The following is a 21,799-nucleotide window of genomic DNA, read 5'->3' as shown; positions in this document are numbered from 1 at the left end:
AATTGAGAGTGATTGCTGCTGAGGTAAAATGTTTTCGCCACAGCAAAGGGCGTCCACATACCAGATAAAACGGAAACTATCGGAGATTTTGAAGACTTGAATGAAAATGAATTTTGCATGCGTCACGTGCGGGACATCTAAAGTCAACCTCTGGTAACTTGCTTTTGAATAAGCTAATATTTTTGCTCTATTAATATAGCAATGACAAAACAAATTGTAGATTTTGAAAGCTATGGCTCCAACGTAAAGGAAACATGTCTCATTAGCTTAGAAATAATTATTTAAACAAAATATGTAGATGTCCAGTCATTTTGTCCCGCACGTGACAGTTCCTATATTTCATAAAAAAGAAATAATTTTTGAAGGAAGTTTTCACTAAGAAGTCACATATACGTTTGTGATTTCTTAAGCAGCAAAATTTTGTTCATCATCCTTTTAAATTATTATTTTTTATGAAATGTATGAAGCGTCACGTGCGAGACAAAATTACCGCTTTCCGTGGAATGACCCAATGTGTTTTCCACGCTAATTTAAACTGAACTTGTTAGCAAATGATAAACTTCAGATTTGATATGAATGTTCCATTAGGCTTAAAAATGCTTAATCCCCCCCCCCCCCCCCCCGGTGATTTTTATAGCCTTGGTTTTTTTTTTTTTTTTGAAATTGAATATTAATAACCATTTATTTAATAACAGCATTGAGAATGAACTACCTTCTTAAACATTCCTTTTTGAAAACCTGAGATGCTGTTCAGATTGGGGAGGGGGGATTCTGGTGTCCCTGTTGAATATTTCAGAAATCTGGTAACCCTATTTATAATATATTTAAAGTTTTTTCATGCATTGTTTATTTTTCTCTTATATTTTTCAGCTATGTCTTGGGTCATGAAGCCATGCGACGCATGGCAACAGCAGAGGTGTTGGTATGTGGTGCTGGAGGATTGGGAGTAGAAGTTGCAAAAAATATTATTCTTGGTGGAGTGAAAAGTGTTACTATTCATGACTCTGAAAATTGTGAAATTAAAGACCTTTCATCACAGGTAATGTAACAATTGTAAACATACACTTATTTTGTATGAGATTAAAGAGATCACTCATTTTTTCCCTTTATATTTATAGTATTATCTTACAAAAGCAGATGTTGGAAAAAATAGAGCTCAAGCAACATTAGAACACCTGAGCGAATTGAACAGCTATGTATCTGTTCATGCCCATACTGAAAGCCTGTCTGAGGACTTCTTACACAAGTTCAATGTAAGAGTTTTTCTATAAGTGCTTTAAGAATTTCTTGTTTTAAAAGTTTGTTTACTGTAATTTATCCTAATAGAATGAAAAATGCACTGTTCATCAAAACCAATAGGATGTGAAACTTTTCTGCAGTTACCCCAGAATTTAGTTTTTTTTTTAGTGGAGGAATCTTGAAATTTTGGGATATTAAAATTGAAGCCTGGAATTTTGGCAAGAAAAACTTACGAATCATTTCCTTACTTAATGGACTTCCAAAATTACTGTTCTTAGACTAAGTTTCATACTTATTCATTAATACATGCTGCATTATCATATCAGGGTTCCCTTTAGAGGAAAAAATGTAGGTGAGAAAATCTCACCCTCTGTAAAAATTAGTGATGTTTTACTAATTGAGATTTTTTAAAAAATCTTATTCAATTTAGCAGACATGACAAAACAGCGATAAAGTCCCGCATCAAAATACTTTGAGATTTCTTTTAAAAGTCCATTTCTTGTGGTCTTGCGCTCTATCAGGAGCCTTTAATATTGTTCTTCAATACTATTAAGAACTCTTTCCGGAAAATGAATGAGGGGAGCTGTTTTTTGTCAGATCATCAGGGATAGAAGTAGTCCTATATATCCTATATTTTTTATATTTTCAAAAAAAGCATTAAAAGTGTCCTATATTTTTAGCAATTGTCCTATATTTCCTACATTCCCGTAGGTGTATATATTTTTAGAAAATGACCTTGGAAAAACCTTTAGGTCACTTGATTCACACTATCTTTCAAAGCTTGACAACAAACAACTCGACTGCTTAAAAACGAGATGTTTGTATATAAAAACTTTTTTGGGATCTCTAGCACAACCTATCTGCTTAAATTTTGTTTTAGGTGTTGAGTATTTTTGACAATGTTTAAAATTGTTTTAAGAGAAAGCTTCAATAATATATATTTTATAACAAGCTCTCCTAACTATTGATGAAGTACTTTGTCAATGAATTGGTACGAACACCAAAATGTGGAGAAGATTCATTTGATATAAATGTACAAAAAAAAAGCCTTTTTAAGATGCTTAAATTCAGGTAACTATGCAAACAAAAAACAAGATAGAAAAAAGGATGAATGAACTCTCCCTGGATTCAAAATTTGAATTCCTTGCAAAGTTGGTTTACGTTATTGTAACGCTATATTTTTAGCAGAATTCGTTTTGGAAAATTAAGCTTTTCAGAAATTAAAAAAAAAAAAAAAAAGTTGCATCCTCTTTATTAGAAAGGAATGTTCCAAAGCTACGTCATCTGAAAAATATCTAGGCAATATATTGCCCTAAGTACTAACCAAAAATTATCTAGGCAAATTAACAGATGGAGTCAAATCTTTACGTACATAATGTTAAAATTTTTTGAGGAATGGAGATTTGATGGTACTTGGAAATCAATTATTCATTTTGGAAAAATGTTTTTGAAATGATAAATAGTCGGCTTTCTAAATATAAACACTTAGAATTTTTAGTTGTGAAAGTCATTTTAGTCATTTTGCCTTTTTCTCAGTTTGTATCATCTGTTAAAAAACATTTTTCTTGTAAACAAAAAGATACTGAAATAAGAAAGGTCCTCTTAAACATTGATGCTATAATGAGATTTTTAAGATGCTGGGATTGGGAAAGCATTACCAAAAAAAATCTATATTACAATTTATTCTCAAAATACGAAATTCAAAAAGTAATGGAAAAAGACGCATAGCAGTCAGAGGCAAAAGAAAAAGTTGGCGCACCTTCAAAAGAAGAAAAAATAGTGAAACTTAAAGAAAAAATTGATTTTGCACTGTCTGATTCATGTAGCAGTCAAGGGATGAAAAATGGCTTTATGTATATATATATATATATAACAAAAGCTTTGCGAATTCTTTTTATGCTGGTAATAAAAATATTGAACTTGCAAAAGATGAAACAGAAAAAAAGGTTTGACAAAAGCTTTTCAAATTAAATAAAAATAATTAATAATTGTATTAAATGTAAATAGATGTCACATTGTTTAAATTTTGTTTAAAAACATTTTTCCATAAGTAAACAGTTTTTTTTATATAAGTTATTCTTTCAAGAACTCGGGAAACTCATTCTAGGTATGGTATAGTTTTTATTTTAGTTTTTTTTTTAACTGTATGCAGTATGATTAATGAAATCATTGATAATAATTACTGTGAGAATAACTAGGTATTATAAACTATGTATTGTTTACTTTTTCAAACAAAATTATTCAGAATATATTTTTCATGGAAAATGTCCTATATGTTACAAGCTAACCACTTCTACCCCTGCAGATCAATCATCATCTTGGCCTCAGCATTTCTAATTTCAATGAAATTTCACATGAAGATCAATTTTTCTGTTTTGAAAATTGTTCAAAATATAGGGCTGTAAAGAAAACGCTAAGTGTGAATAAAATGAAAAGAGTGTTTTTACAATTGACTGTAACTTCTCTCCTAATTTTAGTAGAATGAGAATTCAAAGAGCTCTGTAAAACTAAGGAATAAAGCTTTCTTCTAATATATTACATGGCAAACTGAAAACAGATTTAAGTTTCAAGGTCATTTGCTGTGGCTTTTGATTTAAACTATCTAAAAACACGCCCCCTATAAAAAATTTTTGAAGGAAAAAAAATCATTTTCTGCAAATGTCATGCTTTTTTTTTGAACACACCACACTATTTAAATATGCATATTTTGAAGAATCGAGGGATTTTTTAAATACAAGCTAGAATGTGATTGCAATTTCATTTCATAAACACAATTTGTGTAATGAGTTTTAAAGATTAGTTTTTTCAGTTATTGTAATAAACTTTTTGGTGGGCATTGTTCCAGAAATTTTTTTTATTTTCTTAAAATAATTCTGAATTTTTTTTTTTTTTTTCACATTTCAAACAGAGGTTTCAAGTATTGTTGGTTGGGTGCACCTAGGATTTAGCTGAGGGGGGTTGTGGTCATTTCTGATAACCAACATCCCTTAAATATCCTGAGGATATTGAATTAAATTTTTAAAAATGGGGGAATAATTATTTCCCTAGAACTTTTTCTTTTTGCAGGAATCATATTGTAAAGTTTTATGGTTTGTTTCAGGCTGGAAAGCACAGCATCACTATAAAGAAAGAAAAACGATTTAATCCCTAACAATTGTTAACCAAGTAAAATTCTACTGAAATGAATTTTTGAGAATGTCATTACAGACGCTCAGTGCTTAGTTTGTTTGCATGGGAACTCTTTTGCTTTGTTTAAAGTTTTATGTGAACTTTTTAGATTGTTTAAATGGTACTTGGAAAATAAATGGCATTGCAAAACTTGGCGTTTTCGTTCAGATGGCGAAGACTAAATTTGCCGCCCTTGACACACGATCTCGATTTTAAAATTATGAACACTCAAATTAATCTCTTTTTGCCTACTTTCCCAGTAAAAGTCAGAGAAAGAAAAAATGCTTAATGCATCTTTAAAATATCGCAAAAAGCAAAAAAAAAAAAAAAAAATCAAATAAATGAAATAAATAAATATCAAAATTGGAAAGTATGGTATTGAAATGGGGGGAAATGTCGGTTGGTCTGTCTCTCCAGCGTAATGCTTGAGCAGAAATAGTTCCCTAGGATCTTCCTGGAAATTTTCTAAATTGTAGTTCTGTAAAATGCAATTTTAGACTATTATTAGTGATGTTAGGGAAGAGTTTTGCCCCTTCCCCTCACCATTGAAAATTTCCAATTTGAAAGCTTAAAACAGCATTGTAGGCCATCTTTGTTTACAGTGAAGGAACAAATTAGATTCAAGAAATCACAATCATTTTTCAAAATTATAAGCTCTGAAAATGCATTTTTAGACAGTCTGACTCTTATCCTACCTTTACCTAGCTCTTTTTTTCCTTTGCAACTTGAAGTAATATTTTTTTAATGGATAAAATTAATTAAAATTTTCAAACTCCCATATTTATTAAAGGGGGAAAGGTTTTGTTTGAAGGTTGAATTTTTGTTTTTATTTTTGTTTTTTAGGTTATAGTTCTTACAAATTCAAGCCTAGAAGAACAACATAGGATAGGAGAATTCACTCATAAAAACAACATTGCATTAATTATATCGGATACAAAAGGGTTATTTGGGTAAGTGTATAACGTCCAATTTAGGAGTTGAAAAATAAGTGTAATTGTTTTGATTAAACCATATTTATTTCTAAAATGTGTATTGATCTTAGTTGTTGGGTGTTTAATTCAAATTTCTTAAATTTAGGCAAGTATTTTGCGATTTTGGTGAGAGCTTCACTGTCTTTGATGTCAAAGGGGAACAACCTTTATCAGCCATGATAGCTTCTATTAGCAAAGTAAGTGTAACATAATTTAGAATTTGTTAATAAGGTTATTGTACCTTTTTTAATTTTGTAGGTGCCTTGATTTATACATTAAGGCAACACCAGTCCTATGAACCGATGCTACTTACTGCAGAGGCTCACAGATCTGTATAAGAATAAAGCTGTTTTTTATCACCTCCACATTTACACCTCCGTGTGGTATAATCGGGTCAATGTTGACTGCCAGGTAGTGATAGCAATACCGGTATTTGGAATTTCTCAACACATTGTTTTGTTGCCATATTTCATAATTCTGCTTAAAAAGTGCAATATTTTGGAAAACTTATTGTGAAAAATGTAAAATGAAGGAACATGTTATAATCAAGAATGATAGTGAGAAGCACAATGCATCCTAAGCCTGGAACTCAGTTTAGTGCACAAATTTCCTGCAGGTGAAGATACTCGAAATTCACGTAATTCACGCTGGTTAATTGGTCAGATGGTATATCACATCTGTACTAGGAATTCCTTGTAACGCCAAAACAGTGCAGTGTTCCTGCACTGTGCTTTTAACGTTTTATTTTTCAAGCAAAGGTATTTTTATGTTTCTTATTACTAATTTTTGTTTGTAGCAAAAATCCATTTTTAATATAAAAATTCCATATTTTCTATACTTTTTTTGCACAATTTTTAATCAGTTTTATTAACTTTGGGAACATAAAAATATTTATGGCATTGAAGCATTACAAACTTCATTATTCTCGAAATTTAAATTTGACTTGTAAATTTGAATTGTAAATGATATCAGAATATTATATATGCTTGCACTTTTTATGAATTTCAATATCTGTCTTCAACAATATTCAATTTCTTGCAATTACTCTGTATTGGCCAAGTATCTGATCAAAATTTGGCCGAGTATGGAGTACTCGGCCAATTGACTGGGTAGGCCAAGTACTACCGTCTCTAATATTTACAATGAACTTAACTAAATTTGTTTTTTGTTAAATTATTTTATTCGCTTATTTTTCCTTTCAAAATTCTTAATAATTAGGTAAATATCAAAATATTTTCCAATTGAGTATGCCTTTCCCGTTTTCAAGCCATTACATAATTGCTAAATATCTCTCTTGGCGCATAAAAAAAAGAAATGTACGTTTAAAATAGCATTTAATAAATTAAATCAATCATTAAATTCATATAATAAATTAAATTAAAATTCTTCAATTAAAAACGTATTATTTTCAGCTAATACTGAAAATACCGGGATTTTAACTCTGCAAATACTGATATTACAAAATTGCAGAACATCTCGAAATACTGGGGTTGGCAATTGCTACTGCCGTGCTGCACTTATTATCTAAATTTTGGTTAGTGACATCTGGTGGTTTTTCGACATGTTTTACCTAAACCTAAATGCAGTGTTTCATAGTTATTTGTGAATAGGAAATATTTTAAAATATTTTTTAGAAAAGAGGCATCACAGAAACCATTATATCTTTCTAACATTCTAATGCTTTTTCATGTGTACTCATGCCACTATATTTTGTTAGTCTATGTCCATTATGAGGACACCTATTGTTCAAACATTATTAGTTGTTATAACAAAGTGATAACAAAATATTGTATATTATTGAATTATGATTTAAAGTAATGTATTAGATTTTACAAAATATGCCATATTTTCAAAAGTTAAAGTACATATTTCTCACATGATTGAAATAACACTTGAGCACAAAATACATTCAAAAAATAATTTATAAAATTAAGTTCTTTCTGAAATACTTATGAGATCACATTTTGCTTCTGCCTTTGCTCTCATATTTTTTTTTCATTTGGTTTTGCATGGGAATTCACCATCTCAGTTGAGACATGCTAAGAAACTTCCCACTTTTTCTTTTCACGAAAGATATTTCATAGTGTATTCTGAAATAGGTCTGACATCTACACACTCTAGATTAGCGTCATTTTCTTTCATAGTTGATTGTATGAGAAGGTGTATGGATGTGAGTTGTGTCATAACTTATTCTTTCTGTTTAGGATAAAAATTCTGTTGTTACTTGCTTGGAAGAAACTAGACATGGTTTTGAAGATGGAGATTATGTGACATTTTCAGAAGTTCAAGGGATGATTGAGCTAAATGGATGTGAACCAAGAAAGGTCCGAGTATTTGGTAAGAATCTGCTTTATAATCTTTCTCTAAGTCTTGACTTCACTTAACTTGATTTTCCTCATGTCAAAAGATTTTTCATGGTTTCAAACTGTTGTACAATGGAATTTTTTCCTCGAACACGAACTCCTCTCCACTTAGAAGTTTTGGGTACCCATCTTTAAATATTTATTGTTCTGATTTCCTTTTTTATTTTTTAAGGCTACTAAGTAATACAAATTGTTAAATTGAGTTGAATTTATAATATAACCCAGATTTAACAATTGTCAAGGGACTGAAAAAAGTTATCATTACATTGAGTAGTATATACATTCAATAAAGTTAAATCCAGACCAGTGAAGAACTTCGTAGCTTCAGCCCAGGGTCTTACGTAGTGAAAGAAATTTGATTGAAGTTTTTGGTAGGTAAATTACATTCCTTCAATGAAAAACATTGAAAAATGATTGCATCGTCATTATATTAATTAATGAGCAGTGCATTCATCTTCAACATGGCATAGCTCTACAATCATTCCATTCCATGTCTGCTGCACACATTGTAACCATTAGCTCAACTATTCAAAAACTTCTGCTTTTAGCAGAAAAAGAAAAAGAAATAACAAACGAGACAGAGGCGAGATCACAATGTAACATTGGTCAAATGTCAAATTCGGCATTGTGCCAAAGTGATATCTTTCGGGCAGTAGAAACTTTTATCTCCCCTAATTAAAGTCGTAGAAAAACAAAACCTTCCTAAACATGAGCCACAAAATTTAGATTCTATCGATACCTGTTTTAGTCATCAATCCTCTGGCGTTCCCAAAGAATTCGTGCAAACCACTGATGGATACAAAGATATTGTATTTAATATTTTTACTCATGTTTTTTCATTTAAATTGGTTCATTGAAAACGAATCAGTTGACATCAAGGTTCGTAGTTTAAAAAAAAAATTTAATCAATTAGATAAGTTCTCAAACTACTTAATAAGTTTTTAAGATTTATTACTACAGTTGAACTTGGTTAATACGAACTGTCAAAAATCCACAAATTTGTTTGTATTAACCATTATTTGTAACAACCGTGAATATGTAGAATGGGGAAGAAAAAATGCATATGTATAATTTACTACGTATTTGTTGCATAACATAATACATTGCAAGTCATTCATTTGTCTTTCCTTTTCACAAGCTGAAAGTGCTTTTCTTTGTATGCTACCCACCATTGGGTTTTAAAAGATTATCAGAAAAAGCATTATTTAATTCATAACAAACATACTGTCAGGATAAATACAACGTATTTCTTTCATGAACCAGAAAGCTGAGTTACCACATGAAATAACCCGCCTTATCGATGTTCTAGGGGAGAATAAGATGTGTGGGACATGCCCCTGTTTATTGTGTTAAGGTCATGGGTGCAAGACCATCCGTCTCAGGATGGATTTCCGTTTTAGAGAAAATTTCCAAGACGGAGGTCGGGACGGAAAGATATTCGATGACTTTCCTTCAGTTTTTACTTCAAATAAAATTACTGGACCATTCCATAACCATGAATTTACGTCAACATTCTCCCGATTTTCCGCCATGGGCATTTGTTTGCAACGTGCTTTTGGAGAAGCAACTTTTAGACTCGCTCTGTTAAGACTTTTTTTAGGTGACAATGTCAAGAAGAGGGGCGGGGCTCTCTTGGTGAAATTCCAAAATTGGAGTGTTAAAAGTGCAACTTTAGACCATCTTTAATGAACATGGGAGGGGGGGAGGGGTCCCCCTTCCCCGAAAAATGTTAAAAACTGAAGTATTCAGAAATCTGCTTTAGGTAATCTTCGGGGGACTTATAAGAAGAGGGGATTCGAAGGCTTTCTCTCAATAAATTTTAGAAATTAAATCCTTAACTTCGGTGATGAAAAGGGGGAACTGCAAATGTAGTGAACTTATGGGAAGGGGGGGGGGTGCTTTCTCCCCGAAAACTTTTCCATGCTAAAATATTGAAATGCTATTTTTGAATGAGTTGGGGAACTCAGTGTCTTCCTTGAAACAGTTTTGAAATTGAAGTCTAAAAAATTTGGGTTGTTCTAAGCGATGTGGGGAGGGGAATTGCTCTTTCAATACAAAAATGAATTTTAAACACAAACTTACACAGCCTTTAGTAAACACAAGGAGAGGGAGTATTCCACCACCCAGCCCGAAAAATATCTGTTTCTGAAGTCTCGAGAACTGTGTTTTATGCTATCTTTGGATGACTTAAGGGGGAAGAAAGTCGGAACCTTCATTCAAAAAGTTACAGAAATTAAAAAATTGAAACTTTTAGGCGGTCATAAGTTATGTTTCTAGGTGAGGGGGGTACTTGTTCCTAGAAAAAAAATTTAGTAACTGAAGCCTTAAAATTCAACTTTATGACATTTGGGTGAAACTTAGTGGAAAGGGTTCAGGAGTTCTCTTCCGACAATTTCTCGATGATGAAATATTTAAGACGCTACTCAAGGCTACATTTGAGTGCCTTTAAGAGAGCTATGTTTCTGGGGGCCTCACTCAAGTGAGGATTAAGTTCCCTTACTGGTTTTTTAATTAATAAATATTGTAAAGTGTACCTTGTTTAAAAAATATATCTACTTTACTGAAGCGGGTTTTTTTATTGCTAATTTTACCACCTGCTATCTTATAAAAGAATTCCTTTACAAATAAAGACTCCGGGGGAATGGTGCCAGTTCATTAGTCACCCATACCCTTCGCTCCACCTTTCCTTCTTTTCTGTTTTTTTTTTTTCGTTACCTTGGGTAGATTTTTTGATCAGAACTGATTTATGTTGCAAGAGTGAAAATATGCCCCAAGTAATTTTATTGCTGCAATAAAAATGTTTACGATCCGCAAAAAACTAACGGCGGGAGCCCCGAATGCTTTTACTCCTAAGGTTATCCAACATTGTCTAAAATTGCGTTTTTGGAACTTCAATTTTCAAATATTGCCGAATTAGAGTTCCCGAACTCCAAATTATTTTCCGTCTTGAACACATCACAAAACTTGCACCCGTGGTTAAGTGTATTAGCGATAACTGAGAGAAATTATTCGAAGAAAGGTGACAATGGGGCGGGGGGAAAAGGATAGGTGATAATACCCACATTAAGAGATTTTTTATTCCCAAATAGACTCCAACCTGTTCTAAGGTTACCAAAACAGTATGAGCTTCAAAAGTTTCATTCTCAGAACAGTAATAGGCAGAGAAATGCCTTATCTCTTGCAATAGGCCATCCCAGTGCAGTCCAGAGCTTCTCTCATTCCCTTGAGATCTAACGAGCTTGAACTCTAGGAAAATGAGAGAGGAATGCGTTTTGTTCTTAACTAAAACTTTCATTTTATTTCACGCAATATCCATGAAATTTTTAATGTAGTCAAATAAGTAGTAAACCAAACTTATTTGACAAAATGTTCTTTTTAATTGTGATTTCGTATTAACCGTGGTCGTATTAACAGAGTTCAACTGTAAGTTATAACGCTATATCAGACCCCGAAGAGTTCCTATTTTTCTTACTTTTTCCTACTTTTCAGATCTCTCTCCTTATTTTCCTATTTTTCCTTTTTTTTTCCTACTTTTTCTTTCCTTAGTATAGCATTTTTAATTGTGCATTGATTCTTATTTTTACAATGCCGCACCTATAATTTTCTGCATGTTTCAATTTTGAAAATCAAAAGAAGCAAGCAGATCCTGAGCTTTTCATTGACTGACTACATTAATTTCTGGAAAGAACAAGAACGTTGCGGAGTTTGCTTGTTTAAAAGTTAAATTTTCGTAAGTAACTTTTTTGTTGTTGCGGCATTTACGATAGACTTTTCTTTTTTCGCCCCAACTTCAGCCTACTGTTTTAACGAAACTTAAAAAAAAAATAAAATAAAGATACTGGCACATTCTGATGCAATCATGTATTATTTACCCGTCAATTACAAGCTTTAGTTAAAGTAAACGGCCGACTGTTCAAAAAGTTCGGGAAAAGCAGAATTTCCTATTCGCGAATTGTTTGCATGATTACACGTGAAATGGAGCTCTATTTAAACAGAAAGGCAATGTAAAACCTTAAAAGGAACATAAGGAAGCAAAAAATGAAAAACTTGTACAGTAACCCCTCTTAATATTGCGCGAGATAAGAGTGAGCATTCCAATATCCTCTTATTCCCAATAGACTTTCTAATCTGTTTGACTTGCTGTCACATTGTTTACAAAAAACTATTTCTTCCTTTCTTTGATTCCTTCCTTTCTTTTCTCCTAATTCTTCCTTTCTTTGATGCAAATCCTGGTTAGTGCAACCAAGCACAATTTTTTTTTGTACCTAAAAGAAGGGCGTATGTTCTCTTCTACATGGGCTAGTATGACACTTGCTTGATGTCTCTCACCCATTGTAAAGGCAATGTATCAATACAAAAGACATTAATTAGTTTAAAAACTTGAAACTGAAATATACTGCGCTGGTATGTACATTCGGATGACAGGAATTACTGCTGCTTTTCCAGCGAATTCAGAAGAATAGTTTCGTTTTGTACATTGACAAAATGAAGAAAAATACCTTCTCTGAGCAATACCATATGTTTTCAGAAATGGTTTCAAACTCAAACCAAAGCTTTTATTCCTCATTTTAAGCTGAAATATTTCGGGATGCAGAAGAAAAGAGCGATATATCCGAATGAGCGATATAAAGAGGGGCTACTGTACACTGTACATATTTTATCAATGTTAATACGAAATAAAATCGACAGATAACAGAAATTCACAAAAATAATCGCGGAAACTAACTTTTTTCGTACATAAATATGATTATTGTTCATTCTAAATCGTTTACAAAAAAAAAGAGCGGAAAAACCTGGATAGGCAAAACGTTCCCGATTTTTGGAGAAAAATCAGAAATCAATTTAAATGGGAGATTCCGTTTTTATTTCTTCACATTTTTAAAAGTTGGGGGGGGGGGGGATAGAGCCACAAGCAAATTTTTTCTTTTTAATGGGTATTTTCTACTCTGATATATCATCAATATCGAGGAGCTGCTCATCATTTTTATGTGCTGTGTTTATGGCAATGCGGAATTTCTGAATATTAAAATTTTTTTTGAAAGACTCTTACTCTTTTCGGGGTGCGGCAAGCATACCGATGCGGCGCATTACTTAGTGCTTCTGATCAAAGGGAGGGGGGAGGAAGAGATATATGCAGGCATTTGATGCCAGGTGCTCCTCCCTCACTCTAAATTTCGTGAACAATTTCCGAATGAATATTTTTGTTGTATGGTGAGGATTGAGAGAAACTACATTCCTTCCCTTTTATGCACAGAGAAACATTAGAAACTGATCTTTGTTTCTGATAAAAATGTTATGGTTACCATGCATGGATGTTTCCTTTTCTTATTTTTTTTTTTTTTTTTGGTGACAAAAATTTTGGAACAAGAGGGAGGTAAAAATCATCAAACCATTAAAACAATATTCGTTTTTATTGCTTGATTAAAATTAAAACTGGCCGTCACATTGATCCCCCCCCCCCCCCCCCGCCCCGGCCCCTGGTGGTGGCTAGCGAAGGATGTATATTAAATGCAAATTTTATCCGAAAACAACAAAAAGCGCCCAAACTTGTATAGTTAAGCATTAATTTTCCAAAGCCAGGGAGGGGAGAAATTGACCTACTGACCCCCATAAATGACGTGCCTTAAATAAAAATGTATGTTGAATGCTAAAAATACATAACATAGTACACAATCCCTTTAGTTTACTTATTTCGTTATTTATTTAGTTTAATTATTTTATTATAAATTTTATGTCCCATATTTAAGAACAAATTTTTTTTTAGTTCTGCATTTTCAGTCTTTTTCCGATTTTTTTCAAATTTAAACATCTGCCTCTGTTTAATCAAGAATGCATGTCAGCTGCTGACTATTTTCAACTAAAACTAATTTAATAATTCTTTTGCTTTTGTATCATAGTTTATGACAACATGAGCTGAAAGTGTTAGAGTATTTTCAAATGATAAATGGATGCTCTCGAATGTTTTCGTCTTTGACAAAACTAATCTTTAACAAAAATGGTTTTATTGCACAAAAATAGGAGTTTTACTATTATTATTATTATTTTTCACACTTAAAAATTTTATTACTGTATTGTTGAAAGGTTTCTTTGTATTTTATTTTCATATTTTTGTAATTAATATCTTTGTTTCCACCAGTTTATTTTTCATGCTAATGACTGTCAGTCGTCTTGACGTGTGTGTAGTCCTGTCTCTTCCTATTTTTCCTACTTTTTTAATTGATTTTTTTCCTTCTTTTCCTACTTTTCTAATTTTCGATTCCTTATTTCCTACTTTTTCTCCTCAAAAAAACCACTTCGGGGTCTGCTATATAATAGATATGTGATTTTGATTTGTACTTTGCTTAAAGGTATGGTTTCCATCATCATATACGTTTTTAGTATAAAATAATGTGTTCAATTACTTTTAACCGTATTAGTCACCGAGTATAAGAACTTACAAATTTTTATTTTGTTCTGATTTTGGAGTTAAAACAATACTACGAGAGTGACTATCTGTTGCACACACACAGAAAGAGGAGTCTATGTGCTTTTCCCTGTTGAAGTTAAGTTAGTATAATGGAGTGTAATTAAATTTAAAGCAACACATTCTAAAAATGCAAAATTGATTTATAAAAATGAAATCAACTGATTTTAAATCAGGATTTCATTAAAAAAAATCACGTGATTTTAATCATGATTTAAATCAACGAATCCTGCATGACAAACCTTTTATTTTAGAGGTAGATCCTGCAAAGCCGGGAGATGCAGCTAGTATTGAATATTTTTCTTGGTCCCTACTACTTTGAAATGTCAATCTTATTCCCTCTCTGACTATGTTTAGGTTATGCGATGCACATACATTTGCACACGTGTAGATACAAAAAAAAAATCCTGTGTTCTTTCTTTAGACAACGGGACAGTATGTACAGTAATTCTATAATATTAAATTGTTTAAAATGTTCAAAATGAAACTTACATCTTTTTTAGGTCCATACACCTTTGGCATTGGCGATACATCAAATTTTAGTGATTACAGTAGAGGTGGTGTAGCTACTCAGGTTAACATGCCAAAGATAGTACACTTTGTAAGTATACTTTTTAAATTTTTTTTATCTTGTGTTTAACCATGCATTCCTGAATTGTTACTGTGTTAAGTTTCAACACAATTTAATTCTTTGTTATGTAAGTTTTCCTTAATTTTTTAAATAGTAATATTATCTCACTTAATGTAAATTAAACAAGTAGAATAAAGTGTGGATTACAGCAGTAAACTTGAATTGGGGGGGGGGGGGAATCTGGCAAGTTTCACATTTTGGTCAAATGAATGATGCATTCCAAAATTCCATATTTGCGTAAGTTGTCCAGTAAATAATCTCGGAAGCTTGCTTTTGAAACCAAGTTTTGGCTTTTGAAAGATGACGAAACTGCTCTCCAGTTACATTCAGTTTCAATACCATTACAGGGAAATGATAATACTTGAAGGTTACTTTTAAAACTTGACTTTTTGCTATTTTGAAAAGTAGTCTTTCAAAGCCCTGCCTGAGTAATCGAAGATTTCGTTTCAGTGACTGAGTGTGAGCCCATGTTTTCTAGTCAGTGTTAGAAAATATAGGTTGGTTAATAATTGACGAGCTTATTTCCAAGAGGTGTTGAGTCATTTTTTTTATTAAATAACTTTTCAATATAAAAGCTACACTATTTTCATGATGGAAGTTCCGAACAAAATCAGTCTTATTGAAAACAGGGTAAAATTCTTCCCTGATAAGACTGAAGTTACTTGTAACCAATTGCAGTGTGCCTTGATCACCTGATTTGTGTCACTTGAGGTGCACAAGATGAAAATACCCTCTTGTTCCCCTTACTGGAAAAACAATCTGAAGCAAGCAAAAAAAAAAAAAACCCTTATGTAATTACTTGAAGCTTTGGGAATTAAATATTGCATGAATATTTTCATAAAAAATCTTGTGCAATGATACACTTAACACTAACTGAAGTAAAAATAGTAATAGTGATGAAAGAATAGAAATCAAATGAGCATGTGGTTGTATCTAACTACCTTCCAAAATTGTGAATCTAAAATTTAGACTGTATTTACATTTTAAAAAGTACTTGGATCAAATGGAAGTAGAGAATTTGATTTAGATATTTGTTTGTGCCAATAGGGCGTAAATCTTATTGTTCCAAAAGGTTTTTTTTTTTAAATTTATAAATAGTTATACAGACGGGATTTTAAAGTGTCATTGTTGATATATTCTAGGTAAAATTCTTTTTCTTAAACTCAATAATAAATCTAGCATAAAAAATCAAATTTTTTCAAAAGAGAAAAATTGACAACATCATTTAGAAACAAACTCCTAAATCTCTTGTATATAATTTACCCACGCAAGTTTTCAAAACTCCATGTTAGCAAGAATCATAATTTCAATATTGTTTATATGGTTTATGGAAGTTCCATTTAAATTTTGCTAAATAACTTCAAGAAATTCAAATCATTCAACAATTTTATCCCTTAGAAATCTTTAAAGGAGTCCATGATGAATCCAGAGTTTCTTACTACAGATTTTGCCAAGTTGGACCGACCACCACAACTACATTTAGCTTTTCAAACTCTTCATAGCTTTAAACAGAAACATGGTAGATTGCCAAAGCCATGGAATAAGGTATGTGCTTTTAATTGTTAAGGTTTTTAGCCTTAAATACTTATTACTTAAGAGTTTAAAAAATTTTTCAATTCTTGTTCTGCTATTTTCCAGACAGATGCTGAAGACTTTCTTTCTATTGCCAAAGAATTAAATGCAAGTAACCAGAATCCGGTGGAAATAGATGAAAATATTATTCGTCAGTTTTCTTATATTTCTGAAGGTGATGTTTCTCCCATGCAAGCTGTGATAGGTGGAATTACTGCTCAAGAAATAATGAAGGTAATTTATAAATGTATAGAAACAATTTAATATTTAGTGGAATAATGTAAGACATAAATTGAACGTTTCGAAGGAGGGGTTATGCATTTTAGCAACAGTTAAATCAGCTTTGAAATCACTTTCATTCATAACGGTTGATAATCATTGAAGCAGTGAAGTATTCAGTCATTCTGCATCCATGAGATAAATTTAAACTCTGAAATCCAAATTATTTTGCTATATTCTAGAATCTGTTTAAATAAATAAAAACCCTTTTACCAGAGTTGAATTTTATCCTGTTTTTTAACTGAGGAATAATGGTACGAAAAAAACTGTTCAATTATTGCCACAGTTTAAGACATCCAGAATGACCTTTCTTCAAAACATAATTTGAATTTCAATAAATTAGCATAAATAATTAGTTAATGGTTATTCTTCTGTAGTAGCAATTTAAAATACTTTCTCAGGAGTGTAAAGAGTTTAGATTTTCTTCAGTGATTAGAAGTCTTAGTTATGGAATATCACAAATGACTAATAAAATGAATTTGAAGGGGCAGCAGCACTTTTCTTTGACAGGGTATTCGCACCCTGGGAAAGTTGTACTTTTTAACCATGGTTGAAATCTGTCATGGAAAATCATGATTTTAGGCAGAAAAAAGAATCTGAAAAATCGTGGAAACTGACAATTAGTCATCGATTTTAGATTCTAAAACATTCATAAATACTCAATTTTACCGATTAGATGTAAAAGTTACACATTTCACATGTTTTTGCACTGTTATGCTTAAGTTTGAACTTTTTACAAATTTCAAAATCAGATTGCATCCACTTCTACAAATCTTACTCGCAGTTGTTAACTATGCGATTCTACCAGGGTTCAAAAATATAATATTTTCGAAAATATCCGATATTTCGAAATATCAGATATTTTGATATATATCTGATATTTTCAATCAGCACAAAATACAGTCTTCAAAATAATAAATGCATCCTCAAATCACTCTTTTCTTATATTGTAACATGTAGACATAAAATTGAAGTTTCTTTTATTATTAATATCCAATATTTCATTTAACATTTTCATCAATTTTAATAAAAGTTAATTTGGTCACAGTTTGTTCACAGTCATAAGACATTTTCTTTTCTTTTTTTTTCTGACCAATGTTTAATTAGATACTTTTCACATGAATTAAAACTGTTGCATCACTAATATTTTATGAATCTAAAATAAAAAAAGGAATATTATATTTATATTAATGATGTATTAATACATCATACAAATAGAGTACATAACGTTTTGGTTATTTTTAATAATAAATTAACAATATTACTATGATTAATATAATTTTTCATTGTAGATACCATTGTTGGAAAAATAAATATGAAAATATCATGATATTTTCAAAATAAATATTGCATATATATATATCATGATATATCATCGAACCCAGGATTCTACCATGTACATATTTCTAATTTTGGGCTTAATCCTTGTATTTTTTTTAATATTATCTAATTGAGGACTTGCAGAGTGGTCATTGTGCCACACCCACATAAGCATTTGAATCCATTTGCATCTGAGTCAATTCAAGCTAATACCATACCATTCATAAGAATTATCAGTAATTTTCATCAATGTTAATCTTACATTGATGAAGATTTAAGAAGGTGAAATTTGTGAAAATAGTTAGCCAAGGAAGTGTAGGGTGGCAATAGAATATCCAAAACACATGTACTAATTTTTTTTGTTGCAATGATAGCTCTGTTCATTACATTTTATTTTCGTAAAGCTGTAATTTACCACTTTTTTCTAAAACAATGCAACCTGTGAGTCATGGATTGGAAAACCTGAAATGTAGTCAATACCCTCTTTAAACTATTTTGCACCAGTGCTCTCCTGATGTTGACTTATAAGGTTTCTGCAAATGTGTGGTTTTCACCCATTGTAATTAGCATTAGGCCAATCATAAGAAAAATTAATGTCGGGTTACCCAAGTTTCACTGTATTACAAATTAAAATATATACTGAGGTAACTTGAGTATCAAGTTTTGGACCCTTTTCTTCGACTGAAATATTGTGGGAGCTCTACAGAACTCATGATCTTGAAAATAAGCTTTTTTTTTTTTTTGCTAACCACTGTTTATCTTGTAATAATTTTAATACTTTTTAAAGGAAGTTTTCAGGGAATGTATTTTGACTTATATTATGAAGTCTAAATCGATTCTTCATTCATCCGTACCTGAGCTGTTAAAACATTGTTTTACTTTAACTTGTTGAAAAGAAAAAAATTAATCTGGATTTGAACTCTTGAATATTTTACATGTTATGTATTTGTACTAAATAGTCATAAATACCAATTAATATTCTTCTACTTATAACTTTTTTCTTGTCATTAAAAAATATTTTCAGGCTTGTAGTGGAAAATTCCATCCCATTGTTCAATGGCTTTATTTTGATGCTCTTGAATGTTTACCGGAAGAGGGAGGTGTTGATGAATCTCTTGCTCAGCCTGTAAGCCTGGTTTTCTTATTATTGACTACTTGTCTTATTATTGACTTTTTGTTTTTCTCCTTAGTTAATATGATATCTCTTTCCCTCTCTTAGCTTGGAACTCGTTATGATGGTCAAATAGCTATATTTGGTTGCGACTTCCAGAAAAAACTTGCTGACCTAAAATATTTTGTGGTATGAATCATTTATGTCAACCTGAACTATTAAGTATCTGCATAACATTGCTTTCCTGAGAAATTATTTTTATTAAAATGTTTAAAAGAAATTTGAGTTCTTTAATTTCATTTTAGGCAGATGTATTTATAAAAATTCTTTAAAATAAAAACAAGGGAATAAAAACTTGTGTTTGCCAGTGGCATATTTCGGACGAAGGAATTGTAAAAAAAAAGCAGTCGAAAACCCTGTACTATGGAATGAGTAAAAATGAAAACGTGCATAAAGTACAAATAAAGTAGTATAAAAGAGTTAAAAACTCAGCAAACAGCTGTTTCGAGGCTGTCATATGCAAGCCCCTTCATCAGTGCAAAAACGAACTAAAAGTCCACACAATGTAAAACGAACGATAAATGAACAAAAAATAAAAGGAAGCAAAGTAAATAGACATGGAAACCGAAAACACATGCGTCACAGAACAGCAACGACACCTATAGTGCGGGAAGGTTTTTCAAAGAAGATTTGCAAACACTGGGGAAAGGGGAGAGTACTCGACAAATCATTAACTATTGAAGCAGAATTTTTCCAAATGTAATAGGATTCCCAAAAATCTAAATCATAAATCGAGGAACACCCATGAATAACCTTGGCAGAAGAAAAATCGAAAATATGATTGAAAGACCAACAGTGTTATGCAATCGAGGGAAGGAATTAATTGATGAACAATCCTGATAACGTTTTGAGTAGAAGCATTTTTGTGTATGTGATGAACATCCATATGTGTAATTAACATTTTTGATGTAGGTTGGTGCTGGAGCTATTGGTTGTGAACACTTGAAGAACTTCTCTCTCATGGGAATAGCATCTGGTGCATCAGGAAAAGTAATTGTAACAGACATGGATCTTATTGAACGCTCTAATCTTAACAGGCAATTTTTATTCAGACCTTGGGATGTCGGCGTAAGTAACCTATAACATTTCCTACTGTTATTAAAATTGATGTTTTTTAAAAAGTGGTTTGTAGCATTTTTTTTTTTTTAATATGAAGAAACTTTTAATTTTTAGGAGATGAAAGCCAAAGTGGCTGGAGCAGCTGTCACAAAAATGAACCCAGAAGTGAACATAGAAGCTCATCAAAATCGGGTTGGGCTTGACACTGAAATGATTTATGATGATGACTTTTTTGAAAATTTAGATGGGGTTGCAAATGCATTGGACAACATTGATGCAAGTAAGTTATTGAATTTTCAGCTTTTTTTTTCCTTAATGCCAATCTAATTGTGTGTAAATTAACTTTGATTTACATTGATCTAAACGGGAAGTCCTTTAACTTTGGGTTTTATTTATAAACTTCATTTTCAAGGTTTAAAATTTTATTACCATAAAATCCTGAAGGTATAACCCCCCTCCCCTATTTTCAAAACAAATTCAGAAGGGGGGGGGGGTTATAATCGAGATTTTTTTGAAAAAGTAGCCAAAATTGTTTTTAGTGGTTTTAATTTTAAAAGTACAGAAAAGAAATAAGTAAATAAGATTTAATCTTGATGAAGATGGAGAAATTAATTAATAAAAACCTATTATAATTTTCTAGTAGAAATAAATTGCATGAGGGTGCTTTTTTTTTTTTTTTTTTTTTTTTGAAAGAAAGGATTTTGCACCTTAAGTTGGCAAAACTCCTATAATTTATCTCTTGAAAATTCATTATGTACTGAATGTAATAAGATTACCGTAAAAAAGCAAAATCTTAATGTCCTTGTTTCAAAATAGAAGCAAAAATCGCTATCACAGCCACAAATTTGTTACGAAGATTGTAATTTCGAAAACTGAACTTTACAAAGTTTGAGAACGCAAACACGAACAAATCTCTTACTCGATTTAGTAAAGTATACATTTCTGATGATCCTAAACTCGTTCAATTACATTATTTCTCCTTTTTAAAAAGGTTATTTTTAAGTTTCACGCTGCTTTTTAAGCAACACATTTCCAAAATGGCGCTGTGTTGAATGAAGATCATTCAGTTTCACAAGTGAGAACAAAAATGCTCCTTCCAAAATGAATTAAAAGCAGTACATGCGTATAAACTTCTTTTGTAATACATATGAACAAAAAAAAAAGTTGTCCTTGCATCAAAAGGAGTCTAGACATTTTGAAAGGAATAAATCTTGGAGAGCATTTTTTTTTTCTTTTCTTTAAATCATGGTGTGTTTTTTTTTTTTTTTTAATAGAAGAGCAAAACTGCACACAGAGGGGGAAACTAAACCTCTGTAAATGCTTTCTTCTGAAGCAGAAAATGTTATCCTTCTTTTTTGGAGGGAGCGGAAAGTGTAGAAGATTCGAAAATTTTCAAGTGGGGGGTGGGTATATTCAGGATTTTAAAGTGATTTCCCTTTTCACAAAAAAGGGGGAGGAGCTATAATCGATAGGGGGTTACTTGCAACATTTTATGGTATGTGTATTTCATATTATGTGTTTCATTTCACCAATAAAAAGGATTTTAATTGCCATGAGTAGCAG

The 21,799-nt window shown here is 31.5% G+C and overlaps 1 protein-coding gene across 2 annotated transcripts in view; it reads left to right on the top strand.

Annotated features, from left to right (window-relative positions):
* LOC129221383 (ubiquitin-like modifier-activating enzyme 1) overlaps positions 1-21,799 on the top strand; it is an 89,388-nt gene that overhangs the window by 43,582 nt on the left and 24,007 nt on the right. For both annotated transcript variants that reach the window (XM_054855851.1, XM_054855852.1), the window contains exons 3-14: positions 871-1,039; positions 1,119-1,253; positions 5,251-5,357; positions 5,485-5,575; positions 7,583-7,715; positions 14,708-14,805; positions 16,234-16,380; positions 16,474-16,641; positions 19,031-19,132; positions 19,226-19,306; positions 20,090-20,245; positions 20,351-20,516. In XM_054855851.1, the coding sequence (XP_054711826.1) occupies positions 871-1,039; positions 1,119-1,253; positions 5,251-5,357; positions 5,485-5,575; positions 7,583-7,715; positions 14,708-14,805; positions 16,234-16,380; positions 16,474-16,641; positions 19,031-19,132; positions 19,226-19,306; positions 20,090-20,245; positions 20,351-20,516 (1,553 nt within the window). The remainder of the gene's footprint in view (positions 1-870; positions 1,040-1,118; positions 1,254-5,250; positions 5,358-5,484; positions 5,576-7,582; positions 7,716-14,707; positions 14,806-16,233; positions 16,381-16,473; positions 16,642-19,030; positions 19,133-19,225; positions 19,307-20,089; positions 20,246-20,350; positions 20,517-21,799) is intronic.

This window comes from Uloborus diversus, chromosome 4 (genome assembly GCF_026930045.1).
Source record: "Uloborus diversus isolate 005 chromosome 4, Udiv.v.3.1, whole genome shotgun sequence".
Taxonomy (NCBI): Eukaryota; Metazoa; Arthropoda; class Arachnida; order Araneae; family Uloboridae; genus Uloborus; species Uloborus diversus.
The sequence above is the reverse complement of the archived record's forward strand: the minus strand, read 5'-3'. Positions and strand labels throughout refer to the sequence as shown.